At 52.6% G+C, this 23,940-nt stretch overlaps 1 protein-coding gene and 1 long non-coding RNA gene across 3 annotated transcripts; both read right to left on the bottom strand.

Moving 5' to 3' along the window:
- Positions 1–649: 649 nt before the first annotated feature.
- Positions 650–8,468, bottom strand: LOC141585322 (uncharacterized). Its single transcript, XR_012518717.1, has 3 exons — positions 8,165–8,468; positions 1,698–1,840; positions 650–1,536 (listed from the first exon to the last, which is right to left on the bottom strand). It is a non-coding gene; the product is annotated as an uncharacterized LOC141585322 (long non-coding RNA).
- A 5,304-nt stretch (positions 8,469–13,772) lies between these two features.
- Positions 13,773–19,205, bottom strand: CISH (cytokine inducible SH2 containing protein). 2 transcript variants are annotated; one of them, XM_003936618.4, is made up of 3 exons: positions 18,874–19,205; positions 15,647–15,867; positions 13,773–15,417 (listed from the first exon to the last, which is right to left on the bottom strand). In XM_003936618.4, the coding sequence occupies exons 1-3, from the start codon at positions 18,891–18,893 to the stop codon at positions 14,882–14,884; spliced, it is 777 nt and encodes a 258-aa protein (XP_003936667.1). In that variant the 5' UTR covers positions 18,894–19,205; the 3' UTR covers positions 13,773–14,881. The 2 variants fall into 2 exon arrangements, with proteins under 2 accessions (XP_003936667.1, XP_074259883.1); XM_074403782.1 differs by lacking the exon at positions 18,874–19,205 and having other exon boundaries at positions 15,647–18,848.
- Between the last annotated feature and the right edge of the window lie 4,735 nt (positions 19,206–23,940).

The raw sequence follows: 23,940 nt of genomic DNA, 5'->3' as shown, positions 1-23,940 counted from the left end.
GTGGGAGGTGGCCTGGAGCACTGTGCTCAAGGCAAAGCTGGCCCTGGGGAGTTTCAGTTTGCCATTCCAGCCTTTATTTACTCCTCTGTACCTTGAGCACCATCAACTGGATGCCATGCTTGTGCCTGTATTTGGCAGGGTGGTGGGAGCCAAACAAATAGTAGAGAAGTCTCAGGTCTTTGGGGTGTTGCCCTTCCACGACATGGCTCCAGACTGAGTTCTCTGCCATTTTGCAGAGCTCTTCCCTTCCACTTGGTCTTGAGTAGGGGCCAGAGAAGCTGCCTTTACCCCATGAGCTCTGAACCCTCTCCTATCTGGCTGTCCCCTCATCCTATCACCACCCACTCCCACTCCCGATGGGAGCCTCCAGCCCAGCTTAAGAACCCTGCCCATAGCTGCACTGATGCCCTTGGCTCTGCTATAGGGAATGAACACAGCCAATCCACACTCTGGGACAGCCAGCTTGTGTCCAGCCCCAAGTGCAGAGGGGCCAGTTTAGGGAAGGACATCAGGACCTTGCCTGTGCACCTGGCTGAGGATCCCCAGAGAAGATTTGGTGGGCTAAGGGTGGGCAGGAGGATACAACTCACAGCAAAAGGAAGGTGCTTCAGCTCCCTACTTCTCATTTCCTCTTACCCTGGCTGCACCAGGGCCATGCCCCTAATGGAAGCTTCATTTTCCTGCCTGTCTAGTCTCAGATGTTACCGTTTTTGTTGTTATATATTATACAGACAGATGCCCTAACTGGTTCTTGCTGCTGCATGGGCAGGCTGTCAATTTATAAGGGTTTATCTTATAACTTTACACCTTTTTGGTTTCTCTTACAAGATTTGCTGTTTGTTGCTTCTCTTGGTTTTTCTACATTGACATTTTACCACTGGAAGTAATGACAAATTTGTCTTTTCCTTTCTAATACTTACAGCTCTTATTTATTTTCCTTGTTTAATAGCTTGGCTGAGACCTTCAATACAATATTGAAAAACAGTAATGACTAGAGCATTTGCATGTTGTTTCTCACTTGGGTGCCTCTGGCCCCTCCCTGTCGAGTGCACTTGCTATTGATTTTGGATAAGAAAAGATGCCCCTTTTCTGCTTAAAAACGATTCAGTCTAGTTCTAGCTGACTCTGATTTTTGTTTATTTTAGAGGCTTTTGTTGTTGTTAGAATCTTTCATTCATGCAACAGACCTTCAGTGAGCTGACTGCCAGGACTACGTGGTACAAAAGAAAAACTGACATGGCTGCTACTCATAAGGCGTTCATGGCCTGTTGGAGGACAGAGGCAGGCAAATAGATCCTTATCCTTAGGCCATGGGGCATGCATTCCATCACCATCTGCTGGCACTGTGCTGGGCACCAGGAATGGGCACTATTCAGGCAGGCTCCCATCACAGTTTGGTGGGGTCCAAGCGGTTCACATTCCCTCTCACTCAAGTTCCCACGAAGTAGTTGCAATGCTGAGCTGAGGTTTTTTCTGGTGCAGAGGCCAGGTGGGTACGTAACCAAAAGTGCCTGGGATTTAATCCCCTGGAGGAGCCTGAAACCAAGGAAGAGGGAGAGTTGTGCCCAGAGGTAGACATGTGCCCAGCTCCCTCACCCCTTGGGTGGGACAACTGTGGCTTGTGTTTGCTGCCAGCTCTCAACTGAAGACTGAGCCTCAGTTGCCTACAGAAGGAACCCACTCATTAACCCACCTACCTCCTTTGGCTTCATTTCCTTCCCTGTCTCACCCCCTCTCTTATTTTATATCAGGAACTGTGAAGGCTGAGATTTTATCCAACTTTCAGGCAAACAAGGTAGTCTAGCATATCTCAAGGATCATGGCAGAAGGCACAGAACTCCTGGTTCAGAAACAGAGAACAGATTATTGTTTACAGTAACAGAAGTAGACAGGGTAAAAGCATTTTCTGGCACCACTTCTCTGAACCCCAGTTCCCACAGAGTGATGTGCTGATGGCCCGGCAATGCCTGCGGATGCACTGGATTGCATTACAGGGGAGAACCTTGAATTTAGGGAACCACATCTTTTATAATAATCTGCAAGCAAACCTGCCCAGCTGGGAGATGTTATTTTTAGGAATATGGGAGAATAAACAAATCTGCCTTTTCCCCTTTATCTGCCAAGGCTACTCACTATAATAATCACCCCCGTAAAGATTGTTTAGAACAAGGGCAACCAGTGCCTCTACTGGCAAGTATACAGAAATAGAGAACCGTGGAGAATTGTCTGTCGATACCCTAATGGTACTTCTTGGCATGACCTCCCACATAATCTGTTTGCATTTGGATGCTTGTCTTAGAGTCTGTTTCTGGGGAGAAACTCAAGATAGAGAGACAACACTGCATGGGCATCAGTGTATTTCTGGGGTGACTCTCTTTCCTCTGGACCTATCTTGCAAATAACGCAGGGGAGCCATGCAAAGGAAGAGGTTTCCTCACCTAGGATCAATACTTCTGGGACTCCAGGGCACGTGCTCTAAAGTACTCTTAGAATTTCATTTTTAATGTTTAATATTTGGTCCACTTGATCTGTTACCACTCTCTTCTTCTCTTTTTTTTTTTTTTTTTTTTCAGACAAAGTCTCACTCTGTTGCCAGGCTGGAATGCAGTGGTGCGATCTTGGCTCACTGCAACCTCCAACTCCCTGGTTCAAGCAATTCTCCTGCCTCAGCCTCCCGAGTAGCTGGGATTACAGACATGGGCCACCACAACCAGCTGAACTTTGTATTTTTTTTTTTTAAGTAGAGACAGGGTTTCACCATGTTAGCCAGGATGTTCTTGATCTCCTGACCTTGTGATCCACTCGCCTCTGTCTCCCAAAGTGTTGATTACAGGCGTGAGCCACAGCGCCCGGCCCACCACTCTCTTCTAATCTGCCTGTGACCTGTTCCTTAGAGTATATCACAAACCTACAAGTGACCGGTTTCCAATAAATTGATTAAAGAATTCACGTACATTCCCATCACTGTGATTTGACAATGCTGGTGCAGTGTAAGACAAACCTGAACACCCACTCTGTGATAACATCATTCAGGTTCCAGGGCAATGCAGGGAGGTGCTTTGGCTGACTGCAGAGCAAACACTACTTCAGCCTTCACAGAGAATTTGACTGTGAGCAGTGAAGATTTCTTTTCTTCTTGCTCTGTCTTTTTGAGAAGAGTTTTGCTCTGTCAGGCAGGAGTGTAATGGCACGATCATGGCTCAGTGCAGCCTCAAAATCCTGGGTTCAAGTGATCTTCTGACCTCAGCCTCCCAAGTGGCTGAACTACAGATACGCACTGCCCTGCTTGGCTGATTTAAAAAATTTTTTTTATAGAGAAAGGGTCTCCAGGTTGGTCTCAAACTCATGGACTCAAGTGATCCTCCCACTTTGGCCTCCCAAAGTGCTGGGATTGCAAGTGTAAGCCATTGCACTCTGCTAAGATTTCTTTTTATAAAAACATTTAGCAATATTTAATAACAATTTCAAAAAGTTAAGTAAAATTTTAGTTTAAAATCTTCTTAATTTAAATTGCAATATGATTATAACTTATGGTTTGTCTGTTTTGCCTCAATTTTATTAGGTGATTTTGATTACTTAAATAACTTTTCAGGCTGGGTGTGTTAGCTAACGTCTGTAATCCCAGCACTTCGGGAGGCTGAAGTGGGTGGATTGCTTGAGCTCAGAAGTTCAACACCAGCCTGAGCAATGTGGCGAAACCCTGTCTCTATAAAAATTACAAAAGTTAGCCAAGTATGGTGAAGCGTGCCTATAGTCCCAGGTACTCCAGGGGGCTACAGTGGGAGAATCCTCTAAGCCTGGGGAAGGTCAAGGCTGCAGTGAGTCATGACTACGCCACTGTACTCTAGCCTGGGAGACAGAGTGAGACCCTGTCTTTTTTTTTTTTTTTTTTTTTGAGGTGGAGTCTCACTCTGTCCTCCAGGCTGGAGTGCAGTGATGTCATCTTGGCTCACTGCAACCTCTGCCTCCTGGGTTCAAGCTGTTCTTCTGTCTCTGCCTCCCAAGCACCTGGGACTATAGAAACATACCACCACGCTCAGCCAATTTTTGTATTTTTTTTAGTAGAGATGGTGTTTTGCCATGTTGGCCAGGCTGGTTTTGAACTCCTGATCTCTGGTGATCTACCTGCCTTGGCTTCCCAAAGTGCTGGGGTTACAGCCATGAGCAACCACGCTCAGCCCCTGAGACCCTGTTTAAAATGATAATAATAATAATAACTTTTTAGGCCAGGCACAGTGGCTCACTCCTGTAGTCCCAGCACTTTGGGAGGTTGAGGTGGGAGAACATCCCACGGAGCAGACACTGGGCGGCGGGCCGAGGCTGTCAGCAGGAGTGGGTGGCCACACTGAGGTGGGAGGCAGGAGGTCAGTGAAGTCTGAGGTGTCAGTGAGCTGTGATCACACCACTGCACTCCAGCCTGGGTGACAGAGCAAGACCCCCCAAAAATAATTAAAATTAAGGGCAGTCACAGTGGTTCATGTCTGAAGTCCCAGGGCTTTGGAAGGCCAAGGTGGGAGAATTCCTTGAGCCCAGGAGTTTGAGACTAGCCTGGGAAGCATGGCAAAACTCCATCTGTACAAAAAATACAAAAAATTAGCGGAGTGTGGTGGCACACACATGTAGTCCCAGATACTTGGGAGGCTAAGGTGGGAGGATCACTTGCACCCAGGAGCTCAAGGCTGCAGTGCGCCAAGATTATGCCTCTGCATTCCAGCGGCAAAAGTGTACAACCCTGTCTCAAATAATAATAATAATAATGATAAATTAAAGTAAATTAAGAATAAAAATAACTTTTTGGACTATAACATATTTTAAAATTTAGATATATCTCATTTAATCTAACATATTTTTGTGCTCTTTGAATATAGTATTTTGTTTATTTTTTTATTTTTTCGAGACCGAGTTTCACTCTTGTCACCCAGGCTGGAGTGCAATGGTGTGATCTCAGCTCACTGCAAGTTCTGCCTCCCAGGTTCGAGCAATTCTCCTGCCTCAGCCTCCCAAGTAGGTGGGATTACAGGTGACCACCACCACACCTGGCTAATTTTTTGTATTTTTAGTAGAGATGGGGTTTCACCATGTTGGCCAGGCTGGTCTCAAACTCCTGACCTCAGATGATCCAGCCACTTTGGCCTCCAAAGTGCTGGGATTACAGGCATGAGCCACCATGCCTGGCCAATATTTTATTCTAGTCTTTAAAAAAATTATTACTATTGTTATTTTTTAAAGACAGGGTCTTTCTCTGTTGTCCAGTCTGGAGTATAGTAGCATAGTCATAGCTCACTGTAAAGTTGAACTCCTGGCCTCAAGCAATCCTGTCACCTTGGCCTCTCAAAGCGCTGGGATTACATATGTGAACCACCTTGCCCAGCCTTATTTTAATCTTTTAAATTGTTACTACCAAAAGAACAGTAATAGTGTAGAAGTCTTGACTGCAACAACATAATCAATCATTTCACTAAGACAAAGACAAGGAGAATCAATGTTACAGAATAAATACAGAATACCTTAGGAACCAGGCAAGCCTCTATTCTCACTTAAACCTCAGGTTACTGAACACCTGGACATAAGTGATAATCATTACATTTCATCATTTTGGGTATATGCTGACTTTCAGACATTAAAAAAACCCATAGATTTATGGATGTTTTTACTGCTATGAAAGCTTATTTGTTCAGTAGGAGGATAGAACACATTGTATTAGCAGCTTGATTTATGGTGGTTTAATATTTAGATTCTGGTCTGTGGGCCTCCATTTGTCCTTTTGCCCAGAGCACTGCAAACATCAAGGCCTATGCTCCAGGTGTGCCCACAGGTACTTCTTGCTGTAAGAGAGACCAGAGAAAGAGCTCTTCTGGGACTCATGTCTCCATGGGCTCATGGTAAAGCGGGAGCTGGAGGGGTGAGGTAAGATCCAGGGAAAGATGCTGAGGAGAAACGAAAATCACCAAGTCTCCACATTTTCTCCTTTCAACGATTTCATAAGGCAAGTGATAACATTGTCCCCAAAACAGAGGGGGAAGCCAGGCGCCGTGGCTCACGCCTGTAATCCCAGTGCTTTCAGAGGCCAAGGCAGGAGAATCACTTGAGCCCAGGAGTTCAGACCACCCTGGGCAACATGGCGAAACTAGATCTGTACAAAAAATTAGTGGAGTATGGTGGCATGCACCTGTAGTGGGAGACTGAGGTGGGAGGATCGCTTGAGCTCAGGAGGTAGAAGCTGCAATGAGCCGAGATTGTGCCACTGGACTCCAGCCTGGGCAACACGGTGAGACCTTGTCTCAAAACAAAATAAAACAAAACAAAAAAACAAAAACAACAGGAAACTGAGGCTCAGAGAAGGTTCATGACTTGCTCAAGTCATGACACAGGATACCTAGCTCTAGAACCACCTGTTGCAGGACACTGGTGTCCCCTGCAAACCCATAGCTCTTTCTACTCAGGTCAGGTGGGTCCCAAGTCAGCTTTATTCACACCAGGCTCTTTACAACCATGACCAGCCTGATTTGGGTGCAGGCACCAGGGCCTTTAAGTGACAGAGAATGCAGCATTCCCACCCACTGCCAGCTGCCCCAGGTAGCCTCTGAGAACTGCCTTTCCAAAGTACAAGCACAGCAATGACCTGTGTCCCTGGGCTGCCCCCACTGCCCTCCTACAGGGGTGGGAGGACCTCTCTGCCATAGCCCCACCTCACAGCTGCCACCCACACACTGGGTCCTAGCCCTCCTGAGCCCCAGCATTGACCCCACCTTCTCTGTGACATGGGGGTGGGTGCGTAGGAGGTTTGGAGCTCTGCTCATTGAGGGCCAAGGAGTGACCTGAGGGTGGGAGGAGAAAGATAAGTTCTTGCCGACACCCCTGTCCCGCCTTTGCCAGGGGAGGTTCCCCATTCTGAGGGTAAATGGGTCATGAGTGGCTAAAAGGTTGTCCTAGTGTCTCCCAGCTGTGCCGACCCTGACCAGCTCACTCAGCATCCTCAGCCAGACTTCCAGGCCCCTGCTCTGACAATGCTGCCCGTAGGATGCTGTGATGGGAACACTCATGGCCATTCCCTTGAAATGTGGCCAGACCTCAACCCAGTCCCAGACAGGTGTCACTGCCCACCCACGGCAGCCTCTCCTCTGCATTCTCCAGGCGGACAAACCCAACCTCCAACAGGCCAGATGCATGTCATGGGTGGCCTGATGCCGAAGCTGGGGCCTGGGCCCCCTGCTGTGGGACAGCAAACTGTGGGCAAGACAAGGCTGGCCTGAAGGAGTGACTAGAGCCAGAGGCTGCCTGCCCACCAGCAAAGGGGGCTCGGTGAGCAGGGCCTGGCACTGCTGACCCCACCTTGCTTCCCCTCCTACTCTCCGTTGGTTCGTCACACCCTCAGCTGCCCACTGGCCCAGGCAGGACACTCCCGTCTAACCTCCTGCTTTCACTCTGGACCCACACCCACACACTGCCTCCACAGGTACACATGCCCTTTTTTCCTCTACTAACACCTGTTTCTGGTCATCCACTTTGTGCTAGGCTGGACACTGGGCACTTCAGAGCTCATGCTAGACCTAGCACCGGGATGGAGGAGTCTAAGGAGGCCCCTGCAATCAGGGAGGGCTTCCTGGAGGCAGAGACCCAAGCTAAGGGCTCAGCACTCTCTCCCCCCAACTTACCCCAGGTCACTGGCTGTCCTCTGAGCCTCACTCCCTGGAAGGTCCAGCAGGTTCCAGGAAGCATCCCCTCACCCTGCAGTCCTGGTTCCAAGAACTGCAGCTTTTGGCAGCATTTGCTCAGATCCTTTCCTAGAACTCAGAGCCTGCTCTGCCCAGACTGCTGGGGTCTCAGAGGGCAGCCAGTGGGGGTAGTGGGGAACAGGGTGCTCTGGGGGTTCCTCCTTAGGGAGAACATCCCACGGAGCAGACACTGGGCGGTGGGCCTAGGCTATCAGCAGGAGTGGGTGGCCACACTGGGGTGGGAGACAGGAGGTTGGTGAAATACGGGCACTTTGACTGCCAGTCAGCCATGGGCTGCGGGCCCATGAGTTCTCCCTGCACACAGAGGAGGCCCACTCCCTAGGTCCAGAACTTGCGCCAGCTTGCCACACTCCACCCTCCACCTTCCCGCTCCCCCCACTAGCCTGGCATCAGGGTCCCATCCCATAGGGAATCAGCACAGGCCTTACCCTAAGAGTAGGCCCTCATCAGATAACCACCAGAGGACAGGCCAGGGTGCAGGACAGGCAGCAAGTTCTGAGCACAGAAGCAGGATGGGGTCGTCAGTCTTGGGGGACTTGGAAAGCCGTGATACTTGTGTTATTAATCCTGTTACAAATTTTACCTTGCCTGGTTAGAACTGAATGAACCACCCCACCTCACACACCCCCAGCGAGCTGGGTCGGGTGAATGGGGGACAGGCCCTGATAAGTGGTCAAGGACAGGGCCCAACTTCCCTCAAGGTCACCGGGCCTCCCCCTGGGGCGTGTCCTCCACCCGCCACCTCTGAGCTGGCACCAGGCCTGCCCAGCTGCCTGGGACCTGCCAGATCACGTTGAGCAACCAGTTCCTGAGAAGCGTTGAAGGCAGTGTGGTTTAAAATTAACTCCCCCGCTCCCCCTCCCGCCTGCGGCCTCCTCTGAGTTCTTGGAAGAGGCGCTCTGCTCTTCCTGGGAAGAGGCCTTCAGCCGCAGCTGCTGCAATTCTGGCGAAAACACCTCACCCAGGCTGGGGTGGGGGGTGCCCACACCAGGCCTTCTCTGCCCTCTTCAAGGCCCAGGGATCCTCTGGATCTAGCACCCACTCCGGTTACTCACTGAGACCCAGAAGAGAAAGGGGATGACTGTCAAGGTGTTGGGAGTGGGTGTTCCTGCCCCCAAAGTCCACAGCTCCCAAGCAGGCACTTCTGGGTAGGAAAGGGAGTGAACTGATCCCACAGCAGCAAACCCAGGACCCTGGCCTACTCTGAGCCATATATGTCCTGGAGAGAAACAACAACCAGCCCAGGGCCACCCAGCTTCGCCTGCCCTTATAAGCTCAGCCTGCCCGCTAGGTGCCAGGCTGATGGTGCTGACCTGGCAAGGATGCCCGCGAGCACACCCCCACAGGCACTCACACGCTAGGGTTAACAGTGCTTCTGCCAGGGAGTCCCTCCTTGTCTTTCACCCACACCCCTCAAACTACCCTTGGAACACCTCTCCTTCTGGATAAGCCTCATTTTCTCATGTCTCATGGGCTCCATGTCTCTGGGGCTTCGGAGGAAATGTTTCCTGAGAACCTACTCTCCCAGCAGCTCCTCCTCCCATGGCCATCCACTTGAAGGAGCTGAGAAAAACAAAGGAATGTTGGCCAAGTGGAAAGGTCAACGGGTGCGCGCGCCACACACACACAGACACACACGCACACAGACACACACACACAGACACACACACACACACACACACACACACACACACACACACACACAAAGTGACGTCTCTGACGTGGGGCTGGCAGGGGTGGGAGCAGTGAAATGCTTCCTGGGAGGAGGCTGAGGGCTGAGAGGCGTTTTGAAGAGCAGAGCTTTGGCCCAGTCTGGACTATGAGTGCAACCCCCACTCTGGTGGAGGAACCCAGCTCCAGTGACAAGAAGGGCTGCATTTGGCTCATGGGTGCTTGGTGTCGAGAGAGTCCCTGGAGCAGGACTCTGCCCTGAGGAGCATTTTCTGGACACCAGCCCCCAAGGCATGCCATCAGGGCATCATTGGTGCCAGCATAAGCATCTCACTGCTAGGGTCTGTGTGGGTGAGACAGTGCGGAGGTTGCCTGGAGGGGTCACGGCAGTCCTAGGTTCCTGCAGCCCTCAGAGGCTACCTCTGGCACTTGGCCCTGCCTGCTTCAACCAGGCCTGGGACATGGAAGCAACTGTCTTTCCACTGAACAGGAAGCTTTGGCCACATCACAAGGCTCCCTGCCCTGGGCCTGCTATGTCTCCTCCTGCTCAGAGATGAGCATCAGTTTCCGTTTACTCCCCATTCCCCAGTATCCAGGCCCAGCCACTCTCCAACCACCCTGAGGTTTGCATTATGGTCAAAATTAAACCTCCAGGGACCTCCTCTATCTTGAGTCTCAGACATGGGAACTCCAGCCTACTGCCCCAGAGTGACTCTTGGAGTGACCCATTGGGTAGCCCTCGTGAGCCAGGGAGGGGTAGGGAGTACACATCCACCATGAGAGGCTGTTGAATGTCTGGCAAAGCTCAAGCCTACTTCATTTTAAAGCTGGTCTGGCAGGTTGGTGTCAAAGGCTGCCCAGGCTTGCCCAGGGTCTACTTCTGGAGGAAGAAGGCCTTTATGAGAGCTCAGGAAGTCTGGGATGACCTGTGCACAGACCCTGAGTCTTCCTGCCTTCTTCGTCAGGCCTCTAGACCTTTAGGTCCCTGGTCCCTCACCCTTCCACTTCACTGTGGGCAACCGTGCAGGGTGGGAGGGTCCCCTCCTGAGAGTGAGGTGTGCCTAGTCATGGGCCCCAGCCCTACTCAGACGTATGTCCAGCCTTGGCCAGGAGAGATTTACTCAGTCCGTGGATTAAAAGTCCAGCCTAGGTGCAGGGACTAGTGAGATGTATACGCTGGCACCAATGATACCCTAGTGGTGTGGCTGGAAGGGAGGGTGATATCCAGCAAACAGTCTTTGGGGGCAACAAGAAATACGTGGATGGCTTAGTAGCATCTCTGTCCCAAGGGCGTTCCAGAGGGAGACTTGTGAATCCAGGGAGGGACACCACACAGGATCAGTCTCCATTTCACCTAGAGGCAGAATCCTCGACGGCCCAGACCCCAGAGCCCCTGCTCCAGAAAGCCCTCCTGAATCTCCCCACCTTTCTGCATGCCTTCTGAACATGTGAGTGCCTAGGCTTTAGCAAGCCAACCCCTTGGAGCCAGAATAGAGCAGTGGTTACACAAACAAGGTCTGGAATCAGGATGTGAATGCTGGCTCTGCCTCTCACCACCCCTCTCTGAGCTTTCTCTCTTCAGCTGTAGATGGGGATAACCTCTGCTAGTGGGTCAGGAACCCCACCCAGAGGCACAAAGTTGCTGCTCTCACCTCCTCCTGCCCCTGCTCCCACACTCTACACTCCAGATCACATACTTCTCAACCTTCTTTCTGGCCTCCTGCCTCCAGGCCCTCATGCGTACAGATACCTCCCTTAGAAAAGAGGGTCAGATCCCAGAACTCCCCTGCTAAGCTCTGAAGAGGTGCTTTGCCACCCTTGAATAAAATCCACGTGCTTCCTTTGCCCTTCCCACCCCTCCTGGGCAGCCCCTCTGGGCTCTAGTTTTCTACCTCAGGGACATTGCACCTGTAGTTCCCTTCACCTGGGACATCCCTTCTGCAAGTTGTCTGCATGGCAAGCTCCTGCTTTTGCCTGGTCTCCAGGCTCAGTGCCACCCAAAGCTGCAGAGCTATCCCCAACGCCCCCTGCCCCTGGCTGCAGGGTGTCCTTGGACCCAAAGCTACTCTCCCCACCCCCACCCCCACCGGTACTTTTCTTTCTTTACACTCTCAAAGCTTGTCCTATGTACTCATTTGTTCACCAGTCCACTCTCTCTCTCTCCCTCCCGATAGCCTATGAGCCCCATGAGGATGAGGACCGTGTCCATCTTGTTCCCTGCTGTCCCCAGGACCTAGATGGAATCTGGTCCAGTTGATGTCTTTGGAGCACATGTGCTGGTAATGGACTTAATGGTAAAGCATGACCTTAGTTACTGTTTGTCTGTTGTGCAGGGTCCTTGCACCCACCAGAAGGCTCATCCCTTTGTCGCTGGCTAGTGTCAGCCAGGACCATCTGGCAGTGATCGTGTTGGCCAGAGGACCTTCAGTATCTGTTAGGCTGAATCTCTAAATTGGGGTCTGGGCAGGTGTCATTCAGTATCCTGGTAGGGAAACATGAAAAGAAGATTGAACCTGGAACATGTTGGGAGTCAGAAGTAGCTGGTGGCCCCTCCCCAGACATGAGCTGGGCCCTGGCTTGAGCTGAGGCCAGGGTGAAGAGGACAGGACCTTGGTGGCCACCAAGAGCTCTCAGCAGGCAGGGAGACCAGGAGACAGAAAATGGTGTCCAAGAGCACCTTGCCTGAAGCTGCCATCCCTGTCCTCCCCACCTCACATAGCAATCCAGGGGATAAATGAGCAGTCAGGACACCCCAGGGTTAGCTCTGCTCTGAGCCCCACTTGTTGAGTGGCCTCAATCAGCCCCTTGCCCTCTCCGAGCCTCGGTTTCCTCATCTGTAGAGTGTGGGTAATATTTCGATTTCACTCCCAAAGTTGTGGTGAGTGCTGCATGAGGTACAGGCCCTTGCCCCATGCCTAGCACCTGGCAGGCACCTTGAGACATTTCCCTCGTGGACAAAGCAGAGTCCTCTGTGCTTCCTCTCACCACAGAAGCTTTCTGTCTAGGCTGTGGCATAAGGTAGGGAAGAACTTGGCACTGGCCCCTCTGTGTCCACTACTCGTCTGCTAGGTGACTCAGATCTAGGGGTGGAGCAGACAGAGGGGTTACCTCAGGCATTCTGGAAGCCATGAAGCAGCTGAAATCCAGACTGAAGGAATGAGGAACTGCAAATACCCCTGGCTGGGTCATGGTGACCTGGAGGAGGCGTGCCGTCTGGCCCCACTGACAGCCAAGGGCCCAGGCCGGCGCCAGCAACAGGGAAGGCACATGGCTGGCCTCCTGGGCCTGGGTGCCACAACCAGGAAAGATAGCCCTCCCTCCGTCACCCACCTCTTGCTCACTCTCACCCAACATCATGCCTATTCTTTGCCATGACTGCCTCCGTGTCCCCAGGGTCCCGTGTGAACTCCATGGTTCTTGCTGTCTATCCTCCTCCTCACTCCTCACCCTTGCTCTCAACCTGCCAGGATGTATCTCTTCTACTCTAAGACTTCTAATTGTTTGAGGGCTAAGACAACAGGAAGGTTAGGATTGTTTCCAGATTAAAAGTTAGAAAGCTATGAACAAAGTTTAGAGAAGTTTTCCTGTGGGGCCCTCAAGCAAAGGTACGGGAAATTTCGGGATACAGGGAGATCTCAGCAGCTAGTGTTCCAAAGTCAGGCTGTCCAGTAATGAAGGGTGTTTTCATTTTAATTGCTCTTCCACACACTTCTGGTGTGCTGAACCCTGAGAGAGAAGAAGGGATCCCCCAATCCCATCCAGCCTGGACCAGAACCCAGACACTCCGGCCCCTCACTGGCCCCTACCCCGATTCAATTACCCTGCCCCACTGCACAGAACAAGCCCTCCTCAGGTTACTGTCAGGAATGTGCCTCTCCTAGGCATGCCTTGGTGCCTTTGCACCACTGTGCCTTCTTCCTGGGAGAACTGGCCCTGACTTCTCTGACAACTGGTTTTCTCATCTCAAAAAACACTGACCCCAGGAGTGGTCCACAGCTGTCTCCCCACTGGGTATTCTCCACTTGGGATTTGGAGTTGGCATTTCTTGTTTACACATATCTAGGGCGGGTGCACCTCTGCCACCCTCCTCCCAGGTCCCACCTGACTGTGCCCTGGACGGTCACCCTGCAGGCCGTCCAGCTGGCCTTCATCCCCCTAGCTCCCATTTTCCAAGGGGACAGATGAGAGGAGAAAGGCTGCCCCTGTCTCCTTCACTCCTCAATGAGTCCCCAGCATGGACTGCTCAGCCACATAGGATTTCTGGGCCTCTCCACTTGCCCAGATACCAAATGGAGAATAATGATAACAAGATCAAAGGGGACACATTGTGTATACAACTCAAAAGAGGCCTCAGTGAGGGCTCCATACATGAAAGGTATCATTTTATTATAGAGGTAATAAAATACAGAGGTAATAAAGGTATAATGTCATTACAGAAAAATCAGTGGAAGAAAAAAGACCACCAAACTGTTCTTTGTTAGAACTATTACTTCATGAAGTCTTATCAGATGTGTATTTCTTTCTTTCTCTCATGTGCAGGCACCTTCCTGGGCAGGAAGCAGACCCAGCAGAGCTGCAGCGGTGGCCCTCAAACCAGCAACCCCTCTTCCTGACAGCTCAGGCACTCTCCCGGGGCCTGCGCCATAATGAGACCAGCTCTATGCAGATACAGCTCTGTCCTGTGAGGGGGTGAGACAGGCTCTGCTGGGGACTGAGGCTCCGGCTGCATTTTCTTATCTACTGTAGTTGTCCCTCCTCCCCAAATAGGGCTGGGGGAGGAAGAGAGTGGACACATTCACAGATAAGTGGGTCAGTGCCAGGACATCCAGGATTGCCTTGGTTTTAGCAACTTGTCTCAGGGCTCTCCAAGGGAAGAACCAGAGAAGCCAGGGCAGAGTTGGGGTCTCTGGACTACCAGGGCTCAGGGCACAGAGGTGGGGTTGGCTCACCCCTGACACCAACCTCAAGGAGAATAAATAAATAAATAGTGTATACTTGTGCAGTCCCCTAGCCTGGCTTACCCCTCAACAAGGGGACTGTCACTGTTGACCTCAGTTCTTCTGCCTGTCAAACTCCCAGAAACAGAGGTTGGCTGCAGGTAGGGGTGCTACCCGACCCTGGGATTGAGAAACCAGGGCTGAGAGTGCCCATATAGTTCAGATGGCCAGGGCAGGCAAGTGAGTGGAGGCCTGGGCCCAGCCCACAGGTGAGACAAGGTCCTGCCTGTCTCCCCCTCCTCTGACACATGGCTCAGTGTAATGAAGCCACATGGGACCTGGGGGCATTCACCTCCAAGTTGTGTGACACCTCCCCTCTCCCAAGCCTTGCTCTTGCTGGCTTTTCCTGGGCCAGTTGCCAGAGGTATGCAGGCACCAGGATGCCTGAGGGAGGGACAGTGGGAGCCCAAGTCCAGCTGGGGCTGGTGTCCCCTCCAGGGTGCGACTGGGTGAGGCTGGGCAGAGTGTCTGGCCCAGTCAGAGCTGGAAGGGGTACTGTCGGAGGTAGTCAGTCATGCGCCGGGGCAGTGGCAGGCAGTCCACGTCGGCCACCAGACGGTTGATGACAAGGCGGCACAGGTGCTGCAGGCTGCGGGCACTGCTTCTTCGCACAAAGGGCTGCACCAGTTTTAGGTGTACAGCAGTGGCTGCTGGAGGAGTAGGCAGTGCTGGGTCACTAGGCACATCTTCTTTAGGCATAGGCAGGGCCGGGGTGGGAGCAGGATCGGGGCTGTCGCTTCGGGTGTCAGCAGTGCAGGAGGCCACATAGTGCTGCACAAGGCTGACCACATCTGGGAAGGCCAGGATACGTGGCCTGGACAAACAGTTGGAATCCAGACGGAAGCTGGAGTTGGCATACTCAATGCGCACATTGGTGGGGCCACGAGTGGTTTTCACTGACAGTGTGAACAGGTAGCTGGGGTGGGTGCTGTCACGTACCAGGAACGTGCCCTCTGGCATCTTCTGCAGGTGTTGCCGGGCCTCGCTGGCCGTAATGGAACCCCAATACCAACCTAAGCAAGTGCAGAGGGGGCCAAGGGACATGTAGAAATTAGCTGGGGGCACCAATCCCGGGCAAGTCAAGGCAGTCCCTCCCACTTTACACTTCCCTGGAGAGGGCTGTGCCTCTCCCATCAGACTCTCCTGGGCAGGGCCATGCCTCCCAAATCAGACTCAATGGCAGAAATAAGCTTCTCCCATCAGACTACCCAGGAAAATGCCTGCCTCCCCCCTCAGACTCACCAGATTCCCGAAGGTAAGAGAAGGTCTTGGCTATGCACAGCAGATCCTCCTCGGGGTCCAGCGCCTTTGGCTCACTCTCTGCCTGGGCTCGGGTCTCCTCTGTCACCTCCTCCAGGAAGGCCCCAGCAGGCAAGGGCTGCATGACTGGCTCGGGCAGTTCCAGGGACTGGGCCCACAGGGGCCGCTGCCCAGTCTGCTCCACAGCCAGCAAAGGATGAGGTCTAGAAGGCAGTAGATGAGCAGTGAGTGGAGGACCCATGCTTCCCCCGTCTCCAGAGCCTCCCCACTCATGCCCCAGACTAGCTGCATGACCTCTGGCTGGCCCATCTCACTATGAGCCTCAGCTTCCCTTCTACCCAGCCACGGGATCAATTAGTCCAGTATCACATTCCCGGCTTGTCATCACAAAAGCCCCCTTGATTGTTTCCACGTGTGGGTCCTCTTTTGAAAGATTCTTCTCTATTCCCCTGCATTTACTAAACAGTAATCAATCGCTGTCTGTTTTGTATCAGCCCAAAACACAGATCATTCCCTATAAGCATTTCTAGTGTTCTCACCACACTGATAGAATCCAGGGCAAAGTAACTTCATGTTTGTGCCCTCCTCTCTGAGGTGGGCTGATTAAATGGCCCACTGATTGAACGGTCCTAGTTGAGTGCAGGATAGATCTGTGTGGAGTCCTCCAGAGAAGCCCCAGGATTATGGTAGGCTGCCTGAGGTCACACGCTACCTCCCCATGGAGAGGAGTGTCTCTCAGAAGGACCTAGGTCCATACTAGCCAGGACTTAGAGACTGAAATAATCCCCTACCCATACAAGTCAGCTTTTCCTGGCCTCTGCTCCTCCCAATGGAGGGTCTGGGGTGAACAGTGGCCCCTGAAGGCACTAGTAAGTCTCACCTCCTGTCAATTTGAGCTCCCACAAAAGGGCAGGGTACTTAATCCACACTCCAGATCCCACTCTGACAAGCCAGTCCTACCAGGCTCTATGATTTTGTACAAAGCTTGCTTGTCACTGGGCTTCAGTTTCTCTTTCCCCCATAAGGGGTCCCACCAATCCATACACTGAGAGGTTCAGTAACATCATATTCTTGGATGGCTGGGGTTGGGAGAACTGAGCTGACCAAAATCTGAGTAGTAGCTTCCTCCTTGGGGAAGCCCACCCAGCATGGTGATATTAGGGCTTCCTCCTTGGGAGAGCAGCAGGGACTGGCTCTACTTCTCAAGGAAGAGACTGCTGCTCCTCTCTCACTCCTTACAAAATACATCTCTAGGCCTCAGTTTCGGGTCTAGTCCCTGGCTGGGCCTCAGGACATGGAGCTAATGAAACCATGGCCTTGCTCTCAAGGAGAACCAGACTAGCTGGGGAAGATGGCACTAAGAGTAATTATAATGCAGAGTAATAAAAGTGCAGGTGTCATGGGATAGTCAGGATCTGCTTGCTCCTGAGCTGAGTCTGCCAGGCCAAAGGAAGGAGCTGGGGGAAGGGACCCCAGGCAGAGAGGACAGCATGGCAAACAGTGCCAGTATTGCTTGTGAGGCAAGGAGGGGTGGGCAGGAACAAGTGGCAGGAACCAGAGCTGACTCCTGTGTAGGTTACAGGTGACCCTCTAGGTTTTAACAAACCATGGCCCTATGACCACTCAAATGGAGAAAGGGCCACACAACTCTGGCACACCACAGCCTGCCAAAAACTTTTCCACACCTACTCTGCCTGTACTGTGGGAGCTCGGAAATCCTTCTTGGAGAGCTGGAGGCCAAATTTTGAGATGATCTGCCTGCTGGGGCCCAGAGCTACCTTCCCAGGAGCATGGTTGGTACCTAGAAAGTCAGGCTAGAACTTCTGCAGGTGGCCACCTCCAGATAGCTTAGCCAGTCCTCCGACACATCTCACATGTGTGTGTGAACAGCCGTGTTGATCACCACAAGCTCCTGGTGAGTGACTGTGTACCTGGGCAGGGTGTGTCCATGGCTGTATGGCTGTGTCATTGTCATGGTGGGGGACAGTGGCTGGTGTGTTCTAGGTACATGTGTGTGCCTGCTTTGGAGCCCAGCAGTCTGTTAAAAGCTTTGTTCCCCAACATCCCACACTGGCCCTGAGCTTACAAGGGGGCCCTCAGCTAGGGTAAAAAGTGAAAGAGATCCCAGAATGTAGGGGGAGGCTCCTGGGGAGGAAGGCAGTGGTGGTGTAGGTGTTCGGGGAGTCCCAGAATGCAGGCAGGAGGAAGGAACTTGCTGGAGACAGCAAGGGAGAAGCAGTCTTCCTAGCACCTCTGTGTCCTCTTCCCTGGCCTCACCTTCCACCCTCCCTCACTTGGCATTAGGCCAGTTGTGATAAGCACAGCCACTGGGCCACCCAGTTCTCTCTGAGAGCAGAACACCCATTTGTATCTCCTTCCTCTCTTCTTGGAGCTTCCTGAGCTCCTGTCAGATCACTGTGGCCAGCATCAGACCATTTTGGTTGAAGGGATTGCTGAGGTTCAGAACAGAGTGGATGGCCAAGAATGCTCAGCTGAGGTTGAGACTCTGGCTTATCAACATCCCCTCTCCACTGTCCCCCACCTCAAGTCTGGGAAATTTGAAGATGAGAGGTAGGAGTCAAGTTCCTTCTCACATTGGGATCCCAGACTGGGCTGAGAGACAGGGTTGTGAGACGATTGTGGGGGTACCCCAGACAGGACCAGGCTAAACCCAGGGCCTCTCAAGAGCTGCTGACCTTCAGGTGCCAGCCCGAGGTGAGGCAAGGATCTCAGGCTGGCTTCTCAAGAAGAGACTACTTGCTAGCCTAGGGCAGGAGAGGGGACACCAGGACAGAGCGGGCCAGGGGCTGGTCCAAGGTCACCAGCAGGCAGGGCAGCTGGCAGGCTAGCATGGAATGCTCTGGGCCCAGAAGAAGAAGATCTGGGATTGTTGGCCACATCTTGGGAGACCCCTGCCGTTGGCATCCATCTGCTCCAGTGAGAATAGCCAGCCAGCCCCCGGCTTCCCAGTCCACAGGGGGAATTGAGTCGAGAGTGTGTGTGTGTGTGTGTGTGTGTGTGGCGGGGTCGGGGATAAGGCGGGGTGGGAATTTCACAGTTCCACACAGAGCCTCGCTCCGGAGGCCCTTCCACACTCAGTCACCTCTGGCCCGTCAAGCCCTCCCAATACCCAGCAGATAGCACGAGGTCCCTGTTCTCCCGTGCGCCCCCCGCGTGGTGGCCAGGAGGGGGCATAGAGCTGCGCTTACCCCTGAACGCAGAGGACCATGTCCCCGCGGCAGCGGCGACTCCGGAGAGGGGACTCGGCTGGACGGCGGCAGCGGGAGGGAGCCACTGGGTGTGGAGCGCGTCCGGGGTAGGCTCCCGGGGCGCGCGGGCGCAGGGCAGGGACTGAGAAGCAGAGGTGCGGACCGCCTGCGAGAGCGAGGGGGGCGGGCCGGACGAGCGGGCGGGGCGAGCTGCCGCCTAATCCTTTGTCTGCTGCGTCCCAGCCCTTCCGGGAAGCGGCGTCTTCCTAGAACCGCGGGCTAACCGGTGGGGCTCGGGCGGGGTGCGCGGGCGCGGTCGCGGGGTCTGGGGCCCTGGGCAGCGAAAGGAAATACTTTGACAGATTTCCAAGAACTTTCCAGGAAAATAGGGCGGGGTCCCGAGAGCCGACCAATCGCGACGCTGAGGGTGGAGCCGAGTGGCCGGGAAGGGCCAATAGCAGCGCTTAGACCCGGGACTGACGCTACACAGCGGGGCAGGTCTGAGAGATCAGTAGGGAAAGACCGGGTGGGGGAAGTTAAGGAGCGGCCGGGGCTCGGCAACCCGCTCCCAGATTGCCTTCTGGCATTCTGCGTCGTTGGGGAAGGGCCCCCTTATCTCGCGGTGGAACCCGTGGCAGGGCGGGGGCGGAGTCCCTGGCTTGTCCTCTCTGCTAGCCGCTCCCCCAAGGAGGTCTGTCAGCGTGTGAAAGCGCCCCGTGTTGGGACGGCCGCTCCTGGACCCTAGGACTCTGTGTGACGGGCGTCGGATTGGGTGGCATGGGTGAGGTCTGGAGAGGGACTTAGGGCAGGGCGGGGTGCAGAGGACGGCTCCAGAAATGAGTAGGTCCACTCTCATTTTTGAGGGTCAAGCCGGCGGCGACCACAGCCAGAACGATCTAGACAAGAATGTTTTCGTTGAAAGAGTTGAAGGAGAAAGCATATCTCAACTTTTTGAATCGGGCAGACCATCCAGTCTTGGTTGGCACTGGTTTCTGGCCGACCCTGCCAGTCAGGGGAGAAGAGACTACAGATTTGAGGAAGCAAGCATAGATGGCCCCAGATGACCCGGACTCTGGATTGGTGGCCTCCCGTCTCCCACCCACCCAACACACACAAAATGCTGAAGAGAGTCCTGTAGCTCAAAACATCCAGCGATAATCTGGGAGTAGGGTGATAGAGGTTGGGGCCGGGTGGTGAGGGCAGAGGAGTAACACTCCCTCTTATCTACAGGGAGAACTTGATGCATTTGGTCCTCTAGAACTGGTGTTACTCCCTTTACGAAGAAGGAAGACAGAGTCCCAGGGAACAAATGGTAGGAAATGGCAGGGTAAGAGCTTGATCCCAGCTCTGAATCAGAAGCCCACACTCCTACCAGGACTCTCTCCACCTTTTTTTCAGTTCACTGGATTCACTATGGAGCATCTTGAAGGACTATAGGGTCTATGTGAATCTTCTCCAAACACTTGGGCCAGAAGAACTGTGGGATTGGGAGAGGTCGCAGGGTCCACTACCCTACCCCTACCCCACTCCCAGTGTGTGCCCCCGGGGTGCCCAGAAAGAAGGCTAGCTTTGAGAACCTGGGCAGAGATGACAGGCCCCTGGTGGTGTTGAAGGGCCTGAATGATAGCATCCAGGGCAGACAGGGCTCACCTTGCTCTGCCCAGAATGGCAGAGGCCAAAGAGATCTGAAAGCAAAACCCTGTGAAACTGGGGAAAAAAAGGTTAAGTTTCAGACTTCAGGGCAGCTACTTCTCTGTAGCTTTCCTGAAGTGAAGTGGGTCTTCATCAATGTAACCCTGGCAGCCCCCTCCTGAGTTGGTCAGAAGCCAGTTTCTTGGAATGAGGGTAGAGGGGATGGATACTTCATAACCCACTTTGAGGGTTGGGATAGTTGGAGCCTGGTATGGGGCCCCTGTGTGGACCACTGTCTTGCCAGTAGGAACTGTCCACTGTCTCATTACTATGAAGACAAAAGGACTTGCAGGTGCCATGCAATGGAGTTAAAATTTTGAACCTTGGTCTCTTATGGGACCAAATCCCAAGGTCTCTACCAAAACTATACTTCTTCCCCCTCACCATGACTATTCAACTGAACATATACTATGTGCCAAGCACTCTCAGCAATTTGCAGCCTCATGTCATTGTCACAACTATCACATATTATCTCCTCTTTACAAGTAAGGCAACTAAAGCATGAAGAGGTTACAGTATACCCTAGGTCTCCAGCTGGCAAGTAATGGTTGAAGCCAAGAGCCTACACACTTCCTCCTACTTCCTCTATGGGTGCTGGTGATCTGCCAACTCCTAGACAGCCAGCTGTAAGGTCCTCAGTGAAGTTTCTCTGCCCCAGACCAGTAAATGTCAGAGCACAATGGGAGTCCCTTTGAAAGCATCCCCTACAGAGGTGATTATATGGTCTGTGTGTAAACCAAAGAGTCCCAAGGGTTTTGGCCTTCCAACTATTTGTGTGTGTGTGTGTGTGTGTGTGTGTGTGAATATGACAGCACTGTGCACCTCATCTGCATGCTGGGAACAGTGATGTGCCCCTGTTCTGGCCCAAGTGCCTGCCTGTCTCAGGCACTGTGGATCTCTCTGGCCATCTTAGTACTTAATTCTGCCCTGGCTGCTCCCCTGAGTCCCCATTCTGATTGCTGGGCCCACACTGCCACCTAGTGTTGCCCTCTCTCATGCCCTCACTAGCCAAATCCCCATAGATTCTTCTAGGATAATCCCTCCCCTGCACCCCAGGGGTTGACCTTATTGCAAGATTCCCCTGCTCCTCCCTCCCAGAACAATCAGCAGATGCATCACAAGAATACACAGCAGTGCCTTCCCCAAAGTCTGGCTCATTTGGCCTCCATCCTCTCACCATGTACAGCCTCCTCTCTCCAGGAAGGGAGAGAGAAACAGAGAGAGAGAAAGTTTTTCAGCCCTGACTCTCACTTTAAGCTATTCCAAAGTCTCTGCCCCCTTGGATACACAGCTATATGAAAGGCTGTGTGGCAGAGTCTGTCACCATAAACCCACTCCTGACCAGGTCCGGCCATCCCACATACTGAATCCTCCCATCAGTGTGGAGGGGATGTGGCAGGTGGATGCTAGAACATGAGCACTAAGAGAAAACCACATATTCTGACTTTCCTGGGCTAAGTGAGTAGTTACAAGACATGTCTCTGATGGACCCATGTAGGGGGACATGTGTGCCTGTGGAAGCATGGACATTGGTTATAGGGACTGGGAGGGGAGAAGCAGCACCTTTGCTTACTTTTCATACCTCTGTATAATTTGAATTAATTGCAATGAACAAGTCTTACTTATGCAACTTAAAATTTTAATAAAAAGAGATCAGCTTAAAAATACAATTATAAAATTTTTAAAGCAATTGTAATCTAAATCCATTTTAAAGAAAGAAGACATCTTCACAGAATATTCAGTGAGATGTCTTTGGCTGGGGCAAGGAGCCAGCCTCCACCCTCAGCTGCCTAGCCTTTTGCTCATCCGGAATGACATCTTGCTCAGCCTCAGGTTCACCAGGCTCAAACCAGTTGCCTTTAGAGAGCAGAGCTTTCTTCAGCTCCCCAGCAGTAGAAGCTTCCAGATAGGGTTTCTCCAAGGCTCTGAGATCTTGCATTAGACTCTCAGGTTGGGCTCAGGGGCATCAATCCTGAGTCCAGCTGGGCACAAATGCATGTGTGTGTGCACATGTATCTGTGTGTATGTGTATTATATGCATGTGTGTTTATGCATATGCATACCTATGTGTAAGTATGTGTGTGTGCATATGTGTAAAGGTGTGAGTGCATGTGTGCATATATGAGAGCATGTTTGTATATGTGGCTGTGTGAGGAGCCAGGAAGGACCAGGAGAGGAGGTCGTGGTTTGAGGTTAAGAGCCTAGCCCTGAAGTTGTGCTTTGGAGTTGGAATGGGAGTTCTGTCATGACAGCTGCTGACCTCAGGTTACTTAACCTCTCTGGGTTTTTCTGCCCTGTTTGTCTGTAGTGTGGGCCAGAAGGGATAGTGTGACCTCCTCCAGTCTCTATAAGGTCAGTGGGTTCCAGAGAGAGCACTTACCCACCATCTGGTCTGTTCACTATGGTCAGCTGAGGCTATTATCTTGAGCCTCCTGCTTCACTGAACACTGCTAGCTTGAAGATAGCCTGTAAAGAATAGGGGCAGAGCCCCATCCCCCATCCCCACTGAACATCTGCACACAGTGGGTACCCACCAATAAGTTGCAGCGCCCTTTCACTCACTCATTCATTTACAGAACGATCACCTCTCCAAGAGCTCCTGCTCTGATGAGTCTGGACATGCGGCCCAGGCGTCTGTGAGTGTGCGTTTGTTAACGAGTGGGGTTGAGGGGAGGCACTCACTGGGTCCAAGTTCCAGAGCCAGGAGGAGTAGGATGGCTGGGAGACGCCTAAGTGGGACCGAGGTCGTGGGACCCGCAGTCCTGTAGATGGCCTGTAGATGACAGCAGAGGCCCATGCAGAGCCCCTGCCCTGAGCGGCACCTTCCCAGTCCCAAGTGAGCCTTCCCAGCCCCCCGCTAGTCTCTCAGCTTCGGGTTGGTGGAGCGATGTGCCCGAGTAGTTCAGATCTGTCCCAGGAGACAGCCATCCTCCCTATGGCTCTAGACAAGTTGTTTTCTCTCCAGGGGTCCCAGTTTCCTCATCTGAGGAATGAGAGTTGTTTAACAGCCTGTGTTGGGAAAACTGGCTCAAATATGTAAGGTAGTCTAAGATGGGCTTGATAAAGTAGAGATTTAAATGTACAAGGCAAAACTACAAAGCTAATGGGGAACGTCTGCCACTCCGATGGGAGGCAGAGACTTTTTAAACTCGACGCCAAAAGCCCAAACCATAAGGTGAAAAGGTTGGCGGATCTGACCAAATGGCAACTCAGGATTCCTGGTCCCCAGGACGCCGTATATACCACAGGGACGCATGAGCGGGAGCTGCACAAAAGGGGGCAGTCGCCAGTGCTAGAGAGACTCCCAGAGCCACCAGAGGCTAGAGAGTGGCGAATGCAACAACGACGAGATGCCACTTCCCTGCTAGTACAGGG

The sequence above is a fragment of the Saimiri boliviensis genome, chromosome 8 (assembly GCF_048565385.1).
Source record: "Saimiri boliviensis isolate mSaiBol1 chromosome 8, mSaiBol1.pri, whole genome shotgun sequence".
NCBI classification, from domain to species: domain Eukaryota; kingdom Metazoa; phylum Chordata; class Mammalia; order Primates; family Cebidae; genus Saimiri; species Saimiri boliviensis.
This window is presented reverse-complemented; position numbering and strand designations above follow the sequence as displayed.